The sequence below is a fragment of the Dunckerocampus dactyliophorus genome, chromosome 1, assembly GCF_027744805.1.
Source record: "Dunckerocampus dactyliophorus isolate RoL2022-P2 chromosome 1, RoL_Ddac_1.1, whole genome shotgun sequence".
NCBI classification, from domain to species: Eukaryota; Metazoa; Chordata; class Actinopteri; order Syngnathiformes; family Syngnathidae; genus Dunckerocampus; species Dunckerocampus dactyliophorus.
Window position 1 is genome coordinate 34,226,073 of NC_072819.1, and position 16,774 is coordinate 34,242,846.

Sequence of the window (16,774 nt, forward strand, 5' to 3'; positions counted from 1 at the left end):
AATAATAATAATAATAATAATAATAATAATAATAGAGTGTCAACATAAATCTGCCTCTCATTGTCTGCTCCATCTTCCAGTGTGCTGTTCAAGCTATATGGAGTTGCTTTCCCATTTGTCATGATGAGCAATGTTAAAAGTGGTATGTGAGGTAGTTTACTGTACCTGACATTGTCAAATTATGTAAAAAGTATAGTCGTTCCAGGTTCAGGGACACTGAATAATATTAAAACCAAAAATAGGGCTTCAATAGATGTGACTCATATGAATGCATTTACAGATAAGCTGCGTGCAAAGAATATGAGCATGAAGCCATCGGATTATTATTATAAAAACAAGCTGTTAAGTGCCCAAAAGAATAAATGTGGTTGTCACACACCAAGAGTGATTATTGCTGTGGTTGTCACGTGGGTGAAACTGCAGTGATTTAGATCATCAGTCACTATGTGGTGGTTGCGTGCATTTACATTCAACAAAGCTGGTTCATGAGGGGAGATATGCTACTTATGGTCACACTTGACAGTGCTGGGGTCCGTTGCATGAAAGTAGGATTCAGAAATCCAGGATAAATGACTGAGCAGAGCCCAACCAACCCAAAAGAAGAGCGTCTAGGTTTAATTGGTTGCACAAAGCCCAAGCCAAGTTGAGCAGACACGGATTAATCAAGACAGGTGAAACCAATCCAGGATCAGTGGTGTACAGTAATGTCTAGAAACTCTTTATTGCTTTATGAGCACATCACCATTCCTCGCTGTAGCTTCAACACCATGTATACTCCCAGTTTCCCCTCGAGCGCTAAGCCTTCTGGGTAATGTAGTACACATCCACATGAACAAACACAAGTAACATCTCCTTAAACGTAGTCGCACTGTGATTATGATTTTTTTTTTAAATTGTAAGTGAAATTGACTGCAGATGTGAGTGAAATTGTGTAACTCCAGATTGTATAACTCTTATTTTGCACACGTGTATTTGTATTTATTATATGGGATGTGACTTTTATATATAGTGGGAGACTGTAAATTATCTAATAAATGATGTCGTTATTGTAACATAATCTAAAATCATTTATCTACAATGATTGAAATGAATTATGACAAATGTTGAAATAGAGGGTGTAGTTAGTTGAATGGGATGATGTGTAGTGGGCATTTCCATTTATGGTGACTGCTGACTGAGATAAGGCAAGAGATTAAATACTGTAGATTCTGGATTTTAGCCTGGTCTGGGGCAGGCTAACTCCATAGAATAAATCACCATGGTGATTTATGTCAGAACATATCCCACTTTCCACTATCCCACTTTTGTGCAACTGGATCATGGATAAATTGATCCAGGATAATCAAGATAGCCCAGCTTAATACATTACCCTAGTTTTGTGCAACGGCCCCTGGTCTAAAGAATAAGAGTAATTGCAAATACTTTGAGGTCAATAATATGCTTTGTAACTTGCACTTGCAGCTGTTTTTCATCTTACCATGTTTGAGATCATTTTGATGCTCAAAACTGTTTTAACTGGTATCACATTATTATGATAGTGGCTGTGTCGGTTGCATTGCAAACAGCCAAAAATCTTTTTGTAATTTATGGGAAAGGGGTCGTGCAGCGGTGATACAAAGACAGAGAAGAAAATTCCTACCAGTAGAAGAATTTAATATTTATTAAAAGCAGTTTATCCACCTTCCATCACACTGTAAATTGGACTTTTATCGTCTTAAAAAGTACCTTGAGGAATCTAACCCACTTTCCTCTAATCTCAGTAATTGCTATAAAAATCTTATCTGCTTAAGAGCCTTTAATTCTTTTAGGCAGCTCTGCTTTGCGGGATCACATTGTAATAGCACAAGAATATTACATCATGACTGCAGCTGATTGTAGTAGTGGTAAACACAGTCATCACAATCATCTCTTGCTTACTTTCTCATCAGTTTGTTTGCATTTGTCTCTGTGGCAATCAAATGTATGCGGGAGAGTTACAAAGCCAGGATTATGAATCACAAGCATTCATTCAGTCAGCAATGCAAGTTAGCATCATCTCTGACTGCATCCTTTTCCTGCTTGATTTATCAATTGATGTTGAAATGTGCACGGACTCATCCAGGCTCCTTTCAGGAGAAGGTTTTTTCAAGTGTCCCCTTTAGCTACAACAAAAAATCCTTTGTACCGTGCAATTCAAATAATTTGCATGCATTTCAAATAATATGGTTTTGTCATAGTCCTCAATGTATTCTCGACAGAATATACAGTGCAACCTACAATGCTGTGAACACAAGCCGGGAACGTTTTTCAGCCCACACTTTGTTCAGATTGCGAAGTCATTTTTCAAAAATCAATGTCAAAATTAAGTAATGATGTTGATGTTCAGCAACGTGAACCTCATTGCACCTGCTCAAATGTGCAAATTCTTCCAGCAATGGAAATTTTTTATTTTTTTAAATAAAATTTAATAAATTTTTTTTTTTTTTTACATTTTGTCCATCATCCACAATCCTTATGTGCAAAATGAACACATATCTCTCCTTTTTGTATGTGGTCTAAGGGGCTATCCAGACAGAAATGTTTTCACGTCAAAACTGCAAAGTATCGTTTCAGTCTCTCATATACATGGAAATGGTGTTCTGGTATTTTTTTAAAACAGCTTCCACAGTGGGAAAATCTGAAAACGCCGTCTTGTTGTTTTTGTGTACACAACCGACACAAAAACGATGACGTCACTGAGCTACCGCCAGCCTGTCACCGTCATGTGACCAGAAGTGAGCTTTGCCGATAAGCCAACATAATACCTGAATTTTATATAATTCCGCTTCTTATAAGTCTAAATGAGACTTGGAAAGTTGAAGAGGATGGACCTATGCCAATGTGTTGTTTTTTTTTCTGTGCTTAGGTGTGTCATGTGGTTCCGTCTGCGTGTCTCTTCACAGCGGTGTGCCTTGTGTATTACTTTGTTGTCACACAAGTGATTCCTTCCTGTTTGGATGCAAATATTTACTAATCAGAAGCAAATTTTTTTCAACCCGCCACAGAAACAATTTCAGGAGCGTTCCCGTGTAGACAGGACCTAAATCCTAAAGCCGCCTAATGCTGACATTTTTTTCACTAACAAAGCAAGCAAAGGGGATTCACCATAAAAAAATGCCAAAAACGCTCCGTTTTCATGTCGTGATCTGCATATTAACAAAGCTATTGCGGCATTGCTCATGTAGGGGCTAACACCCACCCTGTCGGCCCTGTCTGCTTCGACGTTCCACCCTCTCTTCTTGCCCGCTCAGCTTCTAAAACCTGTAACTCATCCTCCATATATTGAGGCTCAAAAATATAAGGTTCTGGATCCTCATTTTGTCTTGAAGTAGTTGGTAGTCAGTGCGCCCAGGAAAGAAGTTCTGGTCATGCTAAAAATGACCAAAATACTGTAAGTATTATATGTTATCATGAATGTGGCTGTTACTACATGGTTAGGGCATGGATATAAAACATTGTTGGAGGTTTTTTAGAGGGCTTTATAGGCAGAAGAGGTGAATCCTCATTACCTGCTTTGTTAGTGAAAAACTGCCAGCATGAGGCGGCTATCTGGAATGCGCAGAAAGAGTGAGAGCACTTTACTCAAATTCAAGTCAGCCAAAAATAAATATTTTCACTACTTATAATGCATTACAATATTCTACTAAAGTCTGTTCATTCTGGAGACAATTCACCAAATCCCAAAAACTGATGGACAAGTTCCCCTCCTCCCACTAATGTGTCCCTCTCCTCACCCTGCTTCTTTGTCTGTTACAGCGCAGGAGCAACTAAGAGCATGTGCCTATAAGCGAGGGCACACAGTATGATATAAAGGTAATCTTCTGTTAAATCCCCTCCGGAGTGAAACATCCCTGCCAGCAGCTTTGCACATATGTCAGGAAATCATATATTATACTCCCTCGCTTAGATCATCTTTGCTCGTGTGGATGTTAATTTTTACCAGGTCTTTCTTGGGTTATGGGGGCACAGATCTGTCACACTGAGTAGACTTACAAGCCCTATGGAACCGAGTATGTGTGGCATGTATGGGTGTTGGAATTAACAAGACTTAATGTTACTGTCCCCAGTTAAGGTACTGGTTATGGCAAGCATGTATAAATAGGCTTATGGCGGGATAATGTGATTCTGTGTCATGCAGTAAGCCAGGGAAGCAGGCTGTGGTTCCTGTGTGGCTGGTAAAATGTGAAGGTGGTTGATAAATTCTCTTGGCTGAGCTGATTGCTTTTTTGTATTGTTCATATAAATACGAAAGAAGAAAAGTGATTGCAATGTTAACGTTGGTCTATTTTGCAAAAAAAGGACTCAAAATAATTATCTGTCTTTAACTCATAATTACCGATGTTATTTTAAGCAATTGGATGCAATTTTTTCTGTATACACCATCAGATTATTGTGCTCATTTGTCAGGTGTGAATAAAATATCAATGAAGCTGAAAGACAATGAACATTGGTGTCACCTCATGCAGCAAATCTTCTCACGATGGTGGTATTTGTAACAATATACTATTTATCCTGCAGAAATACAAGGAGTTCGAGAGGGCAGTGAGAGTGGAAGAGATTGACGGGCTGCGTCTGGTGAAGAGACTGGCTGAGAACATGGAGGAAATGTTTCACAAGAAAGCCCAGGCAATGAAGGTACTTGCAAATACCAAATCACATTAACTCTATGAAAATGATGATATACATATATGAATAAATTACATTTTCATTTTCCACAGGTACATACTGTAGCTACACAGACATTTTTAAAATGTAATCCCAGATGGTAGGCCTACTATAAATGTACTGGACTCAATACTGTGGCTATTTTTGGCTGCTCTGCCAAGTCTTTTAGTATCTGAAAGAATGTGTCATGTCACATTGCAAGTGTGAAACTGGACACATTATACATCTGCCCTTGTGTATATGTGTGTGTGCTCGCACAAGAGAGATATGTGGACAGCAAAGTGTATCAGGGGTATCGTGACAGACTGAGAAAGGTTGTTGTTCTCAGTTTATTGATCTACTCTGACCAATCGTCAGTATCTCAATGGCTGGTTCATGGTGAAGCTCTTAACTGAAACAAAATCCACATTTTTTTATTAGTCATTTTGTTTAGTCTGTAATGACCACTTGTATTATTTTTGGGTGTATTCACAATTAAGAAAAGTATTCCTCTTAACATGACGGATAATCAATAGTATATCAAAATAACCTTTTCTTTTTCTGAAAAAAAAAATGTGGTACATAAGGGCATTATATCTAAATGGAATAAAAGATGGAGTTGGTCTCCCCTTTGCAGCTCTATACGTTCACTTTTCTGCAGATGATTTTTACTAATTTCAGACGCTGATGTTGAATTTGAAGGCCTACAGTATCGCGGACTTTGCTTTGTGTAGTGGGACAAGATCATGCTGGAACAGAAAATGTTCCTGCAAAACTGGAAGCAGAGAATTCTAAATGTCTTGGAAATTTGAAGAAATCATTTAGAGGGAAAAAAATAGGTTGTAGTTTTGTCAGTATCTCTGTGCAAACTTAGTATTGTTTAAGAGCATTATCAGCTCATTGAAGGGTAGACTAGATATCAGTATGTCAGCACTACTGCATGTCTTTATATCCGTGCATGTGTGTGTTTGTTGTGGTTCAGGATGTGTCTTCAATGTGGCTTCTTTGGCTGTAGCTGTAGCTACAGGTGATGCGGTAGATGCTGTCAGGACAACATGTTGCAGGTAACAGAGAAAACACAGATCACAGACAGTGATAACGCATTTGCACGCTTTAGCTTCAGCACTACCTGCTTTATGTTATTCTGTATCTTTTGATACCCTTTTCGTGCTTGAAATATAAGCATGCCTTCTTCAAAGTGTTTGCGAGCAGTCATGTGTCCTTTCATTGACATGCTTCACTCCTAAGAACATAAAACAGATCAAGGTATTCCACGCTAATAGTAACATGTGATTTGACGTTTTAAAAACTGATACACAAACATGCCTTGACATACGTAGTTAAAGTCTTACACAAGTATCTGTTTACTCTGTGCTACAAATAGTTGTCCGTTGGTCAAGTTGTCGTCTATCTGTTCGATGGAAAGTGTATAAGTGCGGTCTGCAGACCTCATACATTGCTTGTCCGATGCTTAGTGTCATGATCCGAGCTTGATATAAAGTTGCCTGGTAAAGTTCTACTCCATGAAGTCGTCTGTCCCTTAATTGCATCCTGTGTCCATTTCCGTGCAATCAAAAAACACAATGTTCTTCTTCTACTTTTGGCTTTCTTGATTAGGTAGGGGTCACAGCAGATCATGTGTTTACATCTGTCCCGTCCTTTGCATCTTCTTTTGTCAGTCCTACTACCTGCATGTCCTGTGTAACCACTTCTAGAAACCTCCTCTTTGGTCTTTCCTATGTTCTCCTCCTTTGCAGACCCATCTACAGCATCCTTCTACCAATACAGTCCCAATTCCTCCTTCTCTCATGGACAGACCATCTCAGCCTGACCTCTCTGACCTTGTCTCCCAGACATCTAACTGTTCTCTCATATGCTCGTTTCTAATCCCATCCATCCTCGTCACTTCCAACGAAAATCTAAGCTCTGCCTGTCTGTTGGTCAGAGCTGCTGTCTTCATATCATACATTAGGGCTGGTCTCGCTACAGTCGTGTAACACGACGATACTCTTTTGTCACAAAGGACTCCTGACACTTTTCTCCAGCCACTCCACCCTGCCTGCACTCACTTCTTCACCTCTTTTCCACACTCTCCGTTTCATCCTAAGTACTTGAACTCTTCCACCTTCTACTCCTTCCATCCAACAGTTCAACCTGATACCCTGTCATTGACACACATGTATTGCATCTTGACCTTCATTCCTCTCCTCTCCAGGTACGCTTACACATGCTCTCACTATATCATAATGTCATCTGTGAACACCATCTTCCATGGAGCATCCTGTCTGAACTCATCTGACGATCACCGTAGCAAACAAGTCCAAACCTCCACCTGTAACCTGTCTGTGACACCTACAACACACTGCTGTCCTGCCGCCCCCATACATTTCTGTACTTCTCCATCAGGACTTTCAGAGTGAACATCGCATCTGTGCTTTGCTTTCTCAGCATGACACCATACTGCTGCTAACTCATTTCTATGACTTTACTTAGCCTTGCTTTCATGGTTGATTTCAACCTTGCTTCATTGTGTGGCTCATCAGCTTTATGCCCCTGTAGTTACCACAAATCCGAACATCACCCTTGTTCTTCTCAGGCATCTTTTTGTTCTCTTAGACATTACTGAACAATCTTGCCAAAAATGCCACTCCTTTCTTCCCTATCTGCACAGGTATGTCATCAGGCCCAACCGCCTTCCCATTATTCATCCTCTTTAGAGATGCTGTACCTTTAGCCTTACTGATGCTTGTAATTTCCTCACTTCCAGCAGTCACAACTTCCACCCTTCTCGCTCTCATTTTCTATCTTGCCCTCACACTAGCCTCACTTGTTACCACATTCCCATCGCTATCCTTGATTACTCTAACCTGCTGCACATCCTTCCCATTAGGATCCCTCTGCCTTGCCAATCTGGACAGGTCCTTTTCTCTTTCCTTACTGTCTAGTCTCTTGTACAGCCCATCAAAAGCCTCTCGTTTAGCCTTTGCCACCGCAATCTTTGCAATACGTCTCATATCTTTGCACTTCTGCCTGCTTTCCTCATTCCTCTTGCGATCTCAATTCTTCTTTGCTAGCCTTTTTCGAAATATACAGTACATTCTTGGACCGCTTTGTTCCACCCATCAAGCCATCATCTTTCCTCTGTTTAGAGGACACACCTACCAATAGGCCTGCCATGATAACACATTTTGCTGGACGATAATTGTCCTACAGATTATTGTTGATAATCGATATTATTGACAACATTTTTTTAGACCTTTTTTTCATTATATGGCATAACAATGTGAATACAGTAAAGGCCAAAAGTTTGGACACACACAACACAACTGTCACACACAACCCCATTAATAAGGCAAGGAATTCCAGTAAATAACACTGACAACGCACACATGTGAAGTGAAAACCATTTCAGATGACTACCTCATGAAGCTCATTGAGAGAACACCAAGGGTTTGCAGCGCTATCAAAAAAATTATAACACATAAAATATATGTCTAAAACATTAGACATATTTAGAATTATTTCACACGTTTTTGTTAAGTACATAATTCCACATGTGTTTGTTCTTAGTTTTGAGAATCTAAAATGTAAATAGCATTGATTGAGAAGGTGTGTCCAAACTTTTGGCCTGTACCGTACAATGTATCAAAAACAGTAAACTTTAATTTCTCAATTGCATTTAACATTGCAATTGGAATGTCAAAAGCTTTTAAATAAAACAAATTAAATAAAATAAAAAAAATTACAATCATAACCAAAAACTCTACAAAATAGACTTCGTCACTGTTCCGAAAAAAATACACTGAAATAAAAACCACACACAACGATAAAAACACTATATAAAATGGAGAATCACGTCTCTGGAAACAAAATTGCACTTCAATAAATAATATACATGAGTATTATTCCTTAACAGGTAAAGAAAGACGTCGCATGGTAGCCGGGTGGTTAGCATGTTGGCCTCACAGTCAGGAGGTCGGGAAGACCTGTGTTTGAATCTCCGTTGTGTGGAGTTTGCATGTTCTCCCCATGCGTGTGTGTGTTTTCTCTGGGTACTCTGGTTTCCTCCCACATTCCAAAGGTTAATTGGCGGCTCAAAATTGTCCATAGGTATGAATGTTAGTGTGAATGGTTGTTTGTCTGTGCTGAATGTGCCTTGTGATTGGCTGGCGAACAGTCCTCTCGGCCAAAGTCAGCAGGGATAGGCTCCAGCATACCCCTGCGACCCTAATGAGGATAAGCGGCATAGAATATGGGTGGATGGAAGGTAAACAAAGAACATCAGGTAAACTAAAAAACTAGCCACAAGCCATATGCAAATCTGTAGCCACGTAATTTGACAGACACCAACATGTTGACCTTGTGTGGTTTAAGGTAGGATCTCTCTGGATTAGCAATCCTTCAGGATCCTTCAGGATCACACCGACCACATTTCTCTTCCCATCCACTCAATAGTAAAACAGCTTATACCCTTCCCTAATGTTTCTAGCCTTACTTCCTTTGGGTCTCTTGGACGCAAACTATATCAATTTTTACTCTCTCCATTGTGTCGGCAAGCTCCCTATTCGTTCCTTTCATTGTGCCTACGTTTAGTGCCTACTGTCCGTGCGACCCTGCTTTGCTTCGCTCATCTGTCTTTGTCCTTCTTTGTCGACCATTGTTTTAAAAACCCAATGCATGTCATAATTTCTGCAGGGGAACCAAGTTCTTATAGAATTTTGGTATTTTGAGCTGCTATAATATAACATTTAGGATTCAATCTGTTTCTTAGAATAATTAACATTTTGGAAATAAACAATCTCTATTCTCAGAGGTGTTTTTCACAAAGTTTCATGCATGGATCAGTTTTTTTCATTACAGAGTGACATGTCTTGTAAGATAAATGTACCTTTTGACAAGAGTCATTTTCTTTGAGGTCTGAGATAAGATGCATTGAGTCCTGTAACATACTGTGACTCTCTTTGTGTGTCATCTCTTGGAGAGTGCGTTAAACCCCCCGAGATATAAGGACCCTGTGGACTAATGGCTCCTCTAAAGCCCTCTGCATGGTTCCAGGATGCCTGATAATTGCTCATCTCAGGGGGCTATGAGTGTGAAATAAATGTTCTGGGAGCTGATGAGATGAGTACTCCAAGACTGTTGTCAGTTAACGCCAATCTAAAAACACTCACTTTTGTGAGAGAGCAAGCTAAGACAAGGCGCGTTTATTTGTCGAGAACAATTCATCAGAGGTGTAGACTCGAGTTACAATTTTGATGTCTTTGGGCTTGACTTGACACTATCATCAAAGACTTGCAACTCGACTTGGACTTTGACTTGGGATGTGACATGAACTTTAGTCTTATAACTTGAAAATACTTGAGATTTTCAGTGAATGGGTTGAATAAAATGTATCCCAGCAAATAGTCCACATATTTTCCTTTTGAATCCGCCTCATTGAATGCATCTAGTAACGTCCAGTCAGATTTAAGAACAAACAACGAGGGTGTGGATTACATTATTGTGCACTAACTAAATCCTGAATGCTATGTCAGTACTCTCTTTTGTTTTTGTGTATTACTTTATTACAGTGAATCCATCATGAATTACAAATCATCATCCCATCATTCAACATTGCCTTTTTTCCCTGTCCCTTGAAAAAAACATAATTATCCAAAATATAATCAACCAATAATACAAATAACACAAACTGAAATAAAAATTAAATAAATGTAAACAAATAATTAAAAAAAACCTTGAACAACATCTACCATATACAAAACGGTGGCCTACAATTCCATATTCTCAACTGCTTTACAGAAATCTTCTGCATATAACTTACTGAATATGGACATCTTATCTCTAACAGTAAACGTTAATTTCTCCATTTCAGTGATCTGTTTCAGGGTTGTTATCCACAATTTTATATAAGGTACTAATGTCTTTTTCCAGGTCCTTGTTATCTGTTTTATTGCTGTAATTCCTAATATATTAAATACGGATATATGTGCTAAATTGAATTTGTGTTTCATGTCAAAGCCCAGCATATTGCATATTCCCTTTAATATTCAGTAGTACTTTCATAATCTTTTTCACTTTTCCCCAAAAAGGTGCCAGCACCGGGCACGTGAACAGCACATGTGTATGATTTCCAATAGGTTCACCACATCCCCGTCAGCGGCCAGTCCCTGCTGAGACGTGGTACTTCCCACTCTGGGCCGTGCTAATAAAACACCTTATAGTCACTTTCCAAGCAAATTCTCTCCAGTATTTAGACTGAGTCAAAGTCAAATTAAAGTTTTCTTTTATACATTCTTCCCATTCACCTTGTGCTATTTTAATTTTCAATTCTTCTTCCCACTTACTTTTGATATGGTTATCTAATGTAAGATAATATTGCATTATTTTATAGATTTCTACAATTTTACCTTTAGATTTATGAAATAAATAATTTATCAAACTATTTTCAGATGTATTGTTCATCTTTATTAAATAACTTATCACTTGCAGGTATTTGAAAATGTGATGTTTGGGGATCTTATATTTTAAGGTTATTGCTTAAAATGTCTCTATAACATTTTTAGACATCAACTGAGGGTATGTTATCAGCCCTTTATGAGCCCATTCATCCAATATTCCATCTGATTTATTTGGGATGAAGTCAGGATCATTACTCATTTCTCTAAGAAGCACAATATCGTTGTCAATCTGTGTCATTTTGTAGATAATTTTCCATATTAGCAAAGTATTCAGAATGCAGAAATTCTGCCCATAATTCTCTTTCCATTTGGACTTTGTTATATAGGGTAATGTGCCCAATGGTATACTTACTGCAGTCTTCTTCATATTAATCCATTTTGGTTCACTGTTTTTATTCCTCCACTTTTGAATTGTAAGGATCTGAGTTGCATAAAAATAATTCTGCAGATTTGGTACACCTAGAACTCCCTCATCTTTAGATTTAAGAAAGAATTAGAATTTTATTCTCTGTTTTCTGTTATTCCAAATAAAATCTTCTAACATTTTATTCCATGAATAAAAATACGTTTTTGACAATGGTATTGGTAAAGCCTGAAAGAGAAATAAATATTGCGGAAGAACCATCATTTTAATAGTCTCAATTCTACTTAGAATTCCATATGAGACTAATTTCCATCTGTTCAACTGCAACTGCACACTTTGTTTTCTAATACACCATATACACACTCTTGCTAGCACACACATACACTTGATAAAATAAATACATTGATTCTTTACCACTATATTTCTGCATGCTAACTGTTGTATCACTATTACATTGTAGCATATAGTGTCGCACACAATCACACGTACAGTCAACGTCGCACTAGGGTTGCTAGATGGTATTTACAAGCAGAAAAGCACCAATGGAGGACAGACCAGCCCAGGATGTATTGCCACGGTGATCAAATGGATATATCAAAGACCTTCTTTCCTTGATCCAAGGGGTGTAGGAACAGTATAAGGATGATTCTAAGCCGAATGTTGGAAAGGGCCACGATAATTTGAGATGTCTCTGTTTTTGGGACAGCCACCTGAAATTGTATATTTTTGCTTCAATCAATCACACGGTAAAATAAACCTAAGACGGTGAATCTGAAATTGACAGATGCTTGCTGAGTTTTGTTTTGACAACCAAAAGGTTCCACGCTAACAGCGGTTAGTTCAGAGCTCGTTTTTGCCCCACGGGGAAGTGGATATCTTGTTCATGGGGTACATACTAACTTTTTCAAGTGTCACTGAACAATTTTGCTCTCTTGTTGTCATTATACTAATTAGGTTTTGTCCTCAAAACACATTTGTGCGTTTTTGTTTAATTACAATTTAATTAACAAACACATAGTGTGTCCAGCCTTACGATGGTGATACTATCACAAGCGTCTCCAAGCTTGCCATCTAATTTTGAAGGTGAAGCTCACAACGGGTCAAAGAATATTTGCTTCAACTCTTAGTAGTTTTTAGTACAACTAAAGCTAACAGGACACATCTTCAACATCCAAGGCTCTGAGATTCCAACAATCAGAGATCAAGGGATCCGATGCCTTGGAAACCATTATGCAAGCATTATCATTATGCCAACCGCCCGAAGCCATAACCTTTGTGAGGGAAGAGGCCATCATGTCGGCCGGTGTAGAAGCCACCTTTTACCCTTACAGCGTGCCTCCGACTGGGAGCTGAGTGTGGACCCGAAGAGGAAGCTTGTCTTCCCACAGGACGTGGCAGTGATCCCGCTCCGACAAGACATCCGACCACGAAAACCATCATATTCGCTGAGCTTACGGTGCCCTAGGAAGAGAGGCTAGCCACTTCCCACCAACTGAAGAAAGTCAAATACTAAGACCTGATCGATGAAACGATTTTAAAAGGGTGGCACGCAACCATCTTCCCCATTGAAGTCGGCTGCGGCGGGTTCCCAGAAAAATCTGCATTACTTCCTCCATAGGGTTGGGCTGGTCGTGGCTGAAGAGAGCCCACAGGTGGAACACCTCTGCAGGTAAAGCCTAGTCAGTCTTTGCTGCCCTACTCAGGCGAGGTGTACAGGTTAAGGGGCGAAGCACCTGTCAATCTGAGATCCCTGATGATGATGTGGAAGTGTTTCCAACAATGTGGATGCTCTAAGGAATACCATCTCGGAAGAAGATCTGCATCACCATACTTAGTGTAGTTCCTACAGTTGCAGCTTGTGGCAAAGCATCTCTGATGTTTACTTCGCCCTACACTCCTTCCTCCTTATCATGCGCTCTCATAATTCCACTCCATCTTCACCTTTCTCATTTTCTCACCTTAAGCTGAATTATTAGCCATAAACACACAATGGCAGTCCATGAATCCTACTACTATTCCTTCCTGTTTCTATCCAATTTCCCTGTGCTTTTAATAGTAAAACTCTCATCTGTCAGGCCAAGCATGCACACTTGCAGCTGTCCTCAAAAATCCCTCTCTCTCTTTTGTCTGGCTCCTCTCCCTCTCTGCACAGCCTCTCGCCATCACTCTGTTGTTTCCCGTTTTTTTTCTGGTAAGCATTCGCAGCACTCCAGGGATTCAATTTCCGTGCAGCCGCTCAGCCCTGTCCGTCACCGAGGTTTTATCTCCCAGTCTCTGTGTCAAATCCCCTCTTTATAACTCGCTGCCACCTGCCGAAAGACGTTCAAAGGGTGTGCATGTAAATATGTGTGCTCTTTTGAACTGGGTTTAGGTCAAATAAAGTGGTTGCTTTAATTGTGGGTTACATTCAGAGTTTTGATTACAAAAAGAGGTGATAGTGTATATGACATCGTGGGCCTGCTGCTTGTCAGCTGGTGTGTTTGCGTTTAGTCGCGTGATGATAATGTTCAGCACAGAGATCTGTGCTCTACTGAGTACCACTGTAGTTCTCTTAATAAATCTTAACACTATCTTCACTTACACAGTAAGTACATCTTCAGCTGTAAAAAACTGTTTTGTCGTTGTTGCAGCCAGTTTTGAATTCCATGTGCACTTTTGCTACAATAACAAATAACTGTCAATGGTTTTATTCATAGACCTGCTTGCAAATAGCCTCTTTGCTTTTCAGTATATCTCGTCTGAACAAAGTGGCATTTCTGGGTAGAAGGAACCAGCAACAATTCTTTTCTAATTGTGTTAGTTAATTTAAAATGTATGGAGTTATCATGTGTTTGGTGGGATAAATGCACTTTAAAAGCAAAGTGGTTGCCTCACTGGTAAGACTGTTTTTTTTCCATTAATGACATTCAGTCCTTACCTGCTGATGTTGTTTTACTCTTCCTCAACCAGATTATAAGTGAGCCGGGGATGTTTCCATGGTAATGTGAAAAGTGAAAGAACATGCACACACACAACTTCAAATGCAATTTCTCTACCCATGAACTTTAATTTCCAATTTTTGATATGCGGTGGGATTTCAGATTATACATTTTTAATCATCACCTGTAGGAAGGGATTTGAATAAAGTTGTATTTTCCGTCACTGTATCTGCAAAGGTGTTTTATTAATCTGCTTCGACTCTTAGTCCCTATAACATTTTTAATGTTTAACTGAGCAACATAGTTATAAACTAACTTGAATAGGAAACAAAACTTCAGATGTACAAGGAGAATATTAAATAATATTGTAGTACTGTATATAGGCACTGCTGCAGTTATACTGCCACCCATCCATCCATCTATCCATTTGCACCCAGGTGTTGAGACAGATGCACAGGATGAGCCCTATTGTCATCCAACCTGTTTGGTATAACAAGAGGAGGAAAACAAACACGCATGCACATGTCAATACAGCGAGGCCGGCAAAATTATCGAGTTTGTTTTTATTTATTTTGCAGTTAATTGATTTATTCATTATCGTGCAGCCCTATATAGAATTAAATTGAATTGCTTTGTATCGTTGATACACTGTATCAAATCATATGAAATCGTTCTGTTTTTAAAATACTGCATTTTGGTTTTGAATCATATTGTAACCCATGTATTTCGATGCGTATCAAATCATCTACCACAAAGAGATGTACAACCCAAGTATGTATGCTTTTAAGTATATTGGAATAGTTCTGTACAGCTGGTGGAATGAGTGTAGGGTGAATGACCCATTTCTCTGACAAGCAGAGAAACGGGTATCACACCAAGAACACTGCTTTGCTGGTGTCTGCTTTCATAGTGAAATGTTCACGTTTCTATCCGTTTTGTCAGTTAGTGAGCATCTCCTTCTGTTCTAGACCAGTATTTCTGAACTGGTTTAGCTGCAGGACCCACCATCCCCCTTTATTTAAAAGTGGTGACCCAAATTGTGGAAATTTTTTAACGCAAACCTCTGAAGTGTTTCATTTATTTAATAAATTACATTTATTTATTAATTTCTAATTATTTCTAATTATTTGTAAATGTGAAAAGACTGTTTGCATCTCCAAACCCTCCTTAATAGCATGAAGTACCTCCGGAAAAAAATCTAGCTTTGTGCTGTGATGACATGGACTGTAAAGGCTGTGATTGGTCAGCTTTTAGAACATAATTTCCTGTGTGTATATGACGCATTAATAGGGCATGCAGCCCACCTTCCCTTTTGCCTTCGCCACCCATTTTGGATCAGCATATGCAATAAAAGTGACTGATGTAACATATTGTTTAATCCCAGCTCCAGTGACACTTTCCATCTCTCTTTTATTTCCGTTGTTCACTAGTGACGAAGGAAGCTAACTAGCTAAACAGGCGACAAGTGTCATGGTTGCCGTGGAGCTAGAACTAATCAATGTTTTATAAGAGTCTCTTGTTGTAAATATTGATCCAAAATCAGAGGAGAAGGCGTTGGTGGGCTGTACTCCTTCTGAATGAGTCATGTACACACAGGAAATAATGCACTAAATGCCGACCAGTCACATTCTTCACAGTCCGTGTCTCTGTGACTTGGGGTTAGATTTTTTTTTGGAGGTACACGTCAAGCTATGCAAGCTATGAGGGTTTGGAGGGGGAGCAGCGAGCAGACATAGTATACGCTTGTGCCTCATACCAGGACTAAGCCTTTTCCACCCCCTTTTTCGCGCTTTCTTTCATACTCCTCTTGTTTGTGTCTCTCCAGTCACCATCATTCTTTTGTCCACTTGGCTCCGAGCCAGCTCCAATGTGCCAAGCACAGGAAGCAAAGTGTCATCCAGCACTTTTCCATTTTGTTGATGCTGCAACTCTCCTCTGGCTGCTTTGCCAATATTAATTGCTGTCCCCAGTGCCACTGACAAGCTGACCCGAACCAGTGCAGCTCAGCCCATGCACATTAAGCCATAGGCTCCAACTTCTGGTGGAAGACCTGGAGGAAGGGCCCTGATTCAGTTGAAGCTTCCCTGGTTTTTATTTCTTCAGTGGAAGACCATTCGTGTCTTCAAGAACAATGAGCCAATCAAGTTGACAACTGAAACGGTGGTCTCATTTGAATTTCAAAAATGTAAACAAACAAAGGCCTTTATTCTAATCACAGGTTGTCATATAATGAAAGACACTCAAATGGGAACAAAATGTCAGTGAAATTGACTCGGCTGTGGGAGTAGGGCGTGATGAAAATGATGAAATGGGAAGAGAAAAAGTGTTTAATTGAAGGGGAAGTCTTTGCGTCAGTTTAGAGAATTATATGG

At 39.4% G+C, this 16,774-nt stretch overlaps 1 protein-coding gene across 4 annotated transcripts in view; it reads left to right on the plus strand.

Annotated features, from left to right (window-relative positions):
* cacna2d3a (calcium channel, voltage-dependent, alpha 2/delta subunit 3a) overlaps positions 1-16,774 on the plus strand; it is a 166,391-nt gene that overhangs the window by 31,874 nt on the left and 117,743 nt on the right. For all 4 annotated transcript variants that reach the window (XR_008566413.1, XM_054755462.1, XM_054755547.1 and 1 more), the window contains exon 3: positions 4,537-4,653. Coding sequence is in view for 3 of the 4 variants with exons in the window: in XM_054755462.1 (XP_054611437.1) it covers positions 4,537-4,653 (117 nt within the window). In the remaining variant the exon portion in view is untranslated. The remainder of the gene's footprint in view (positions 1-4,536; positions 4,654-16,774) is intronic.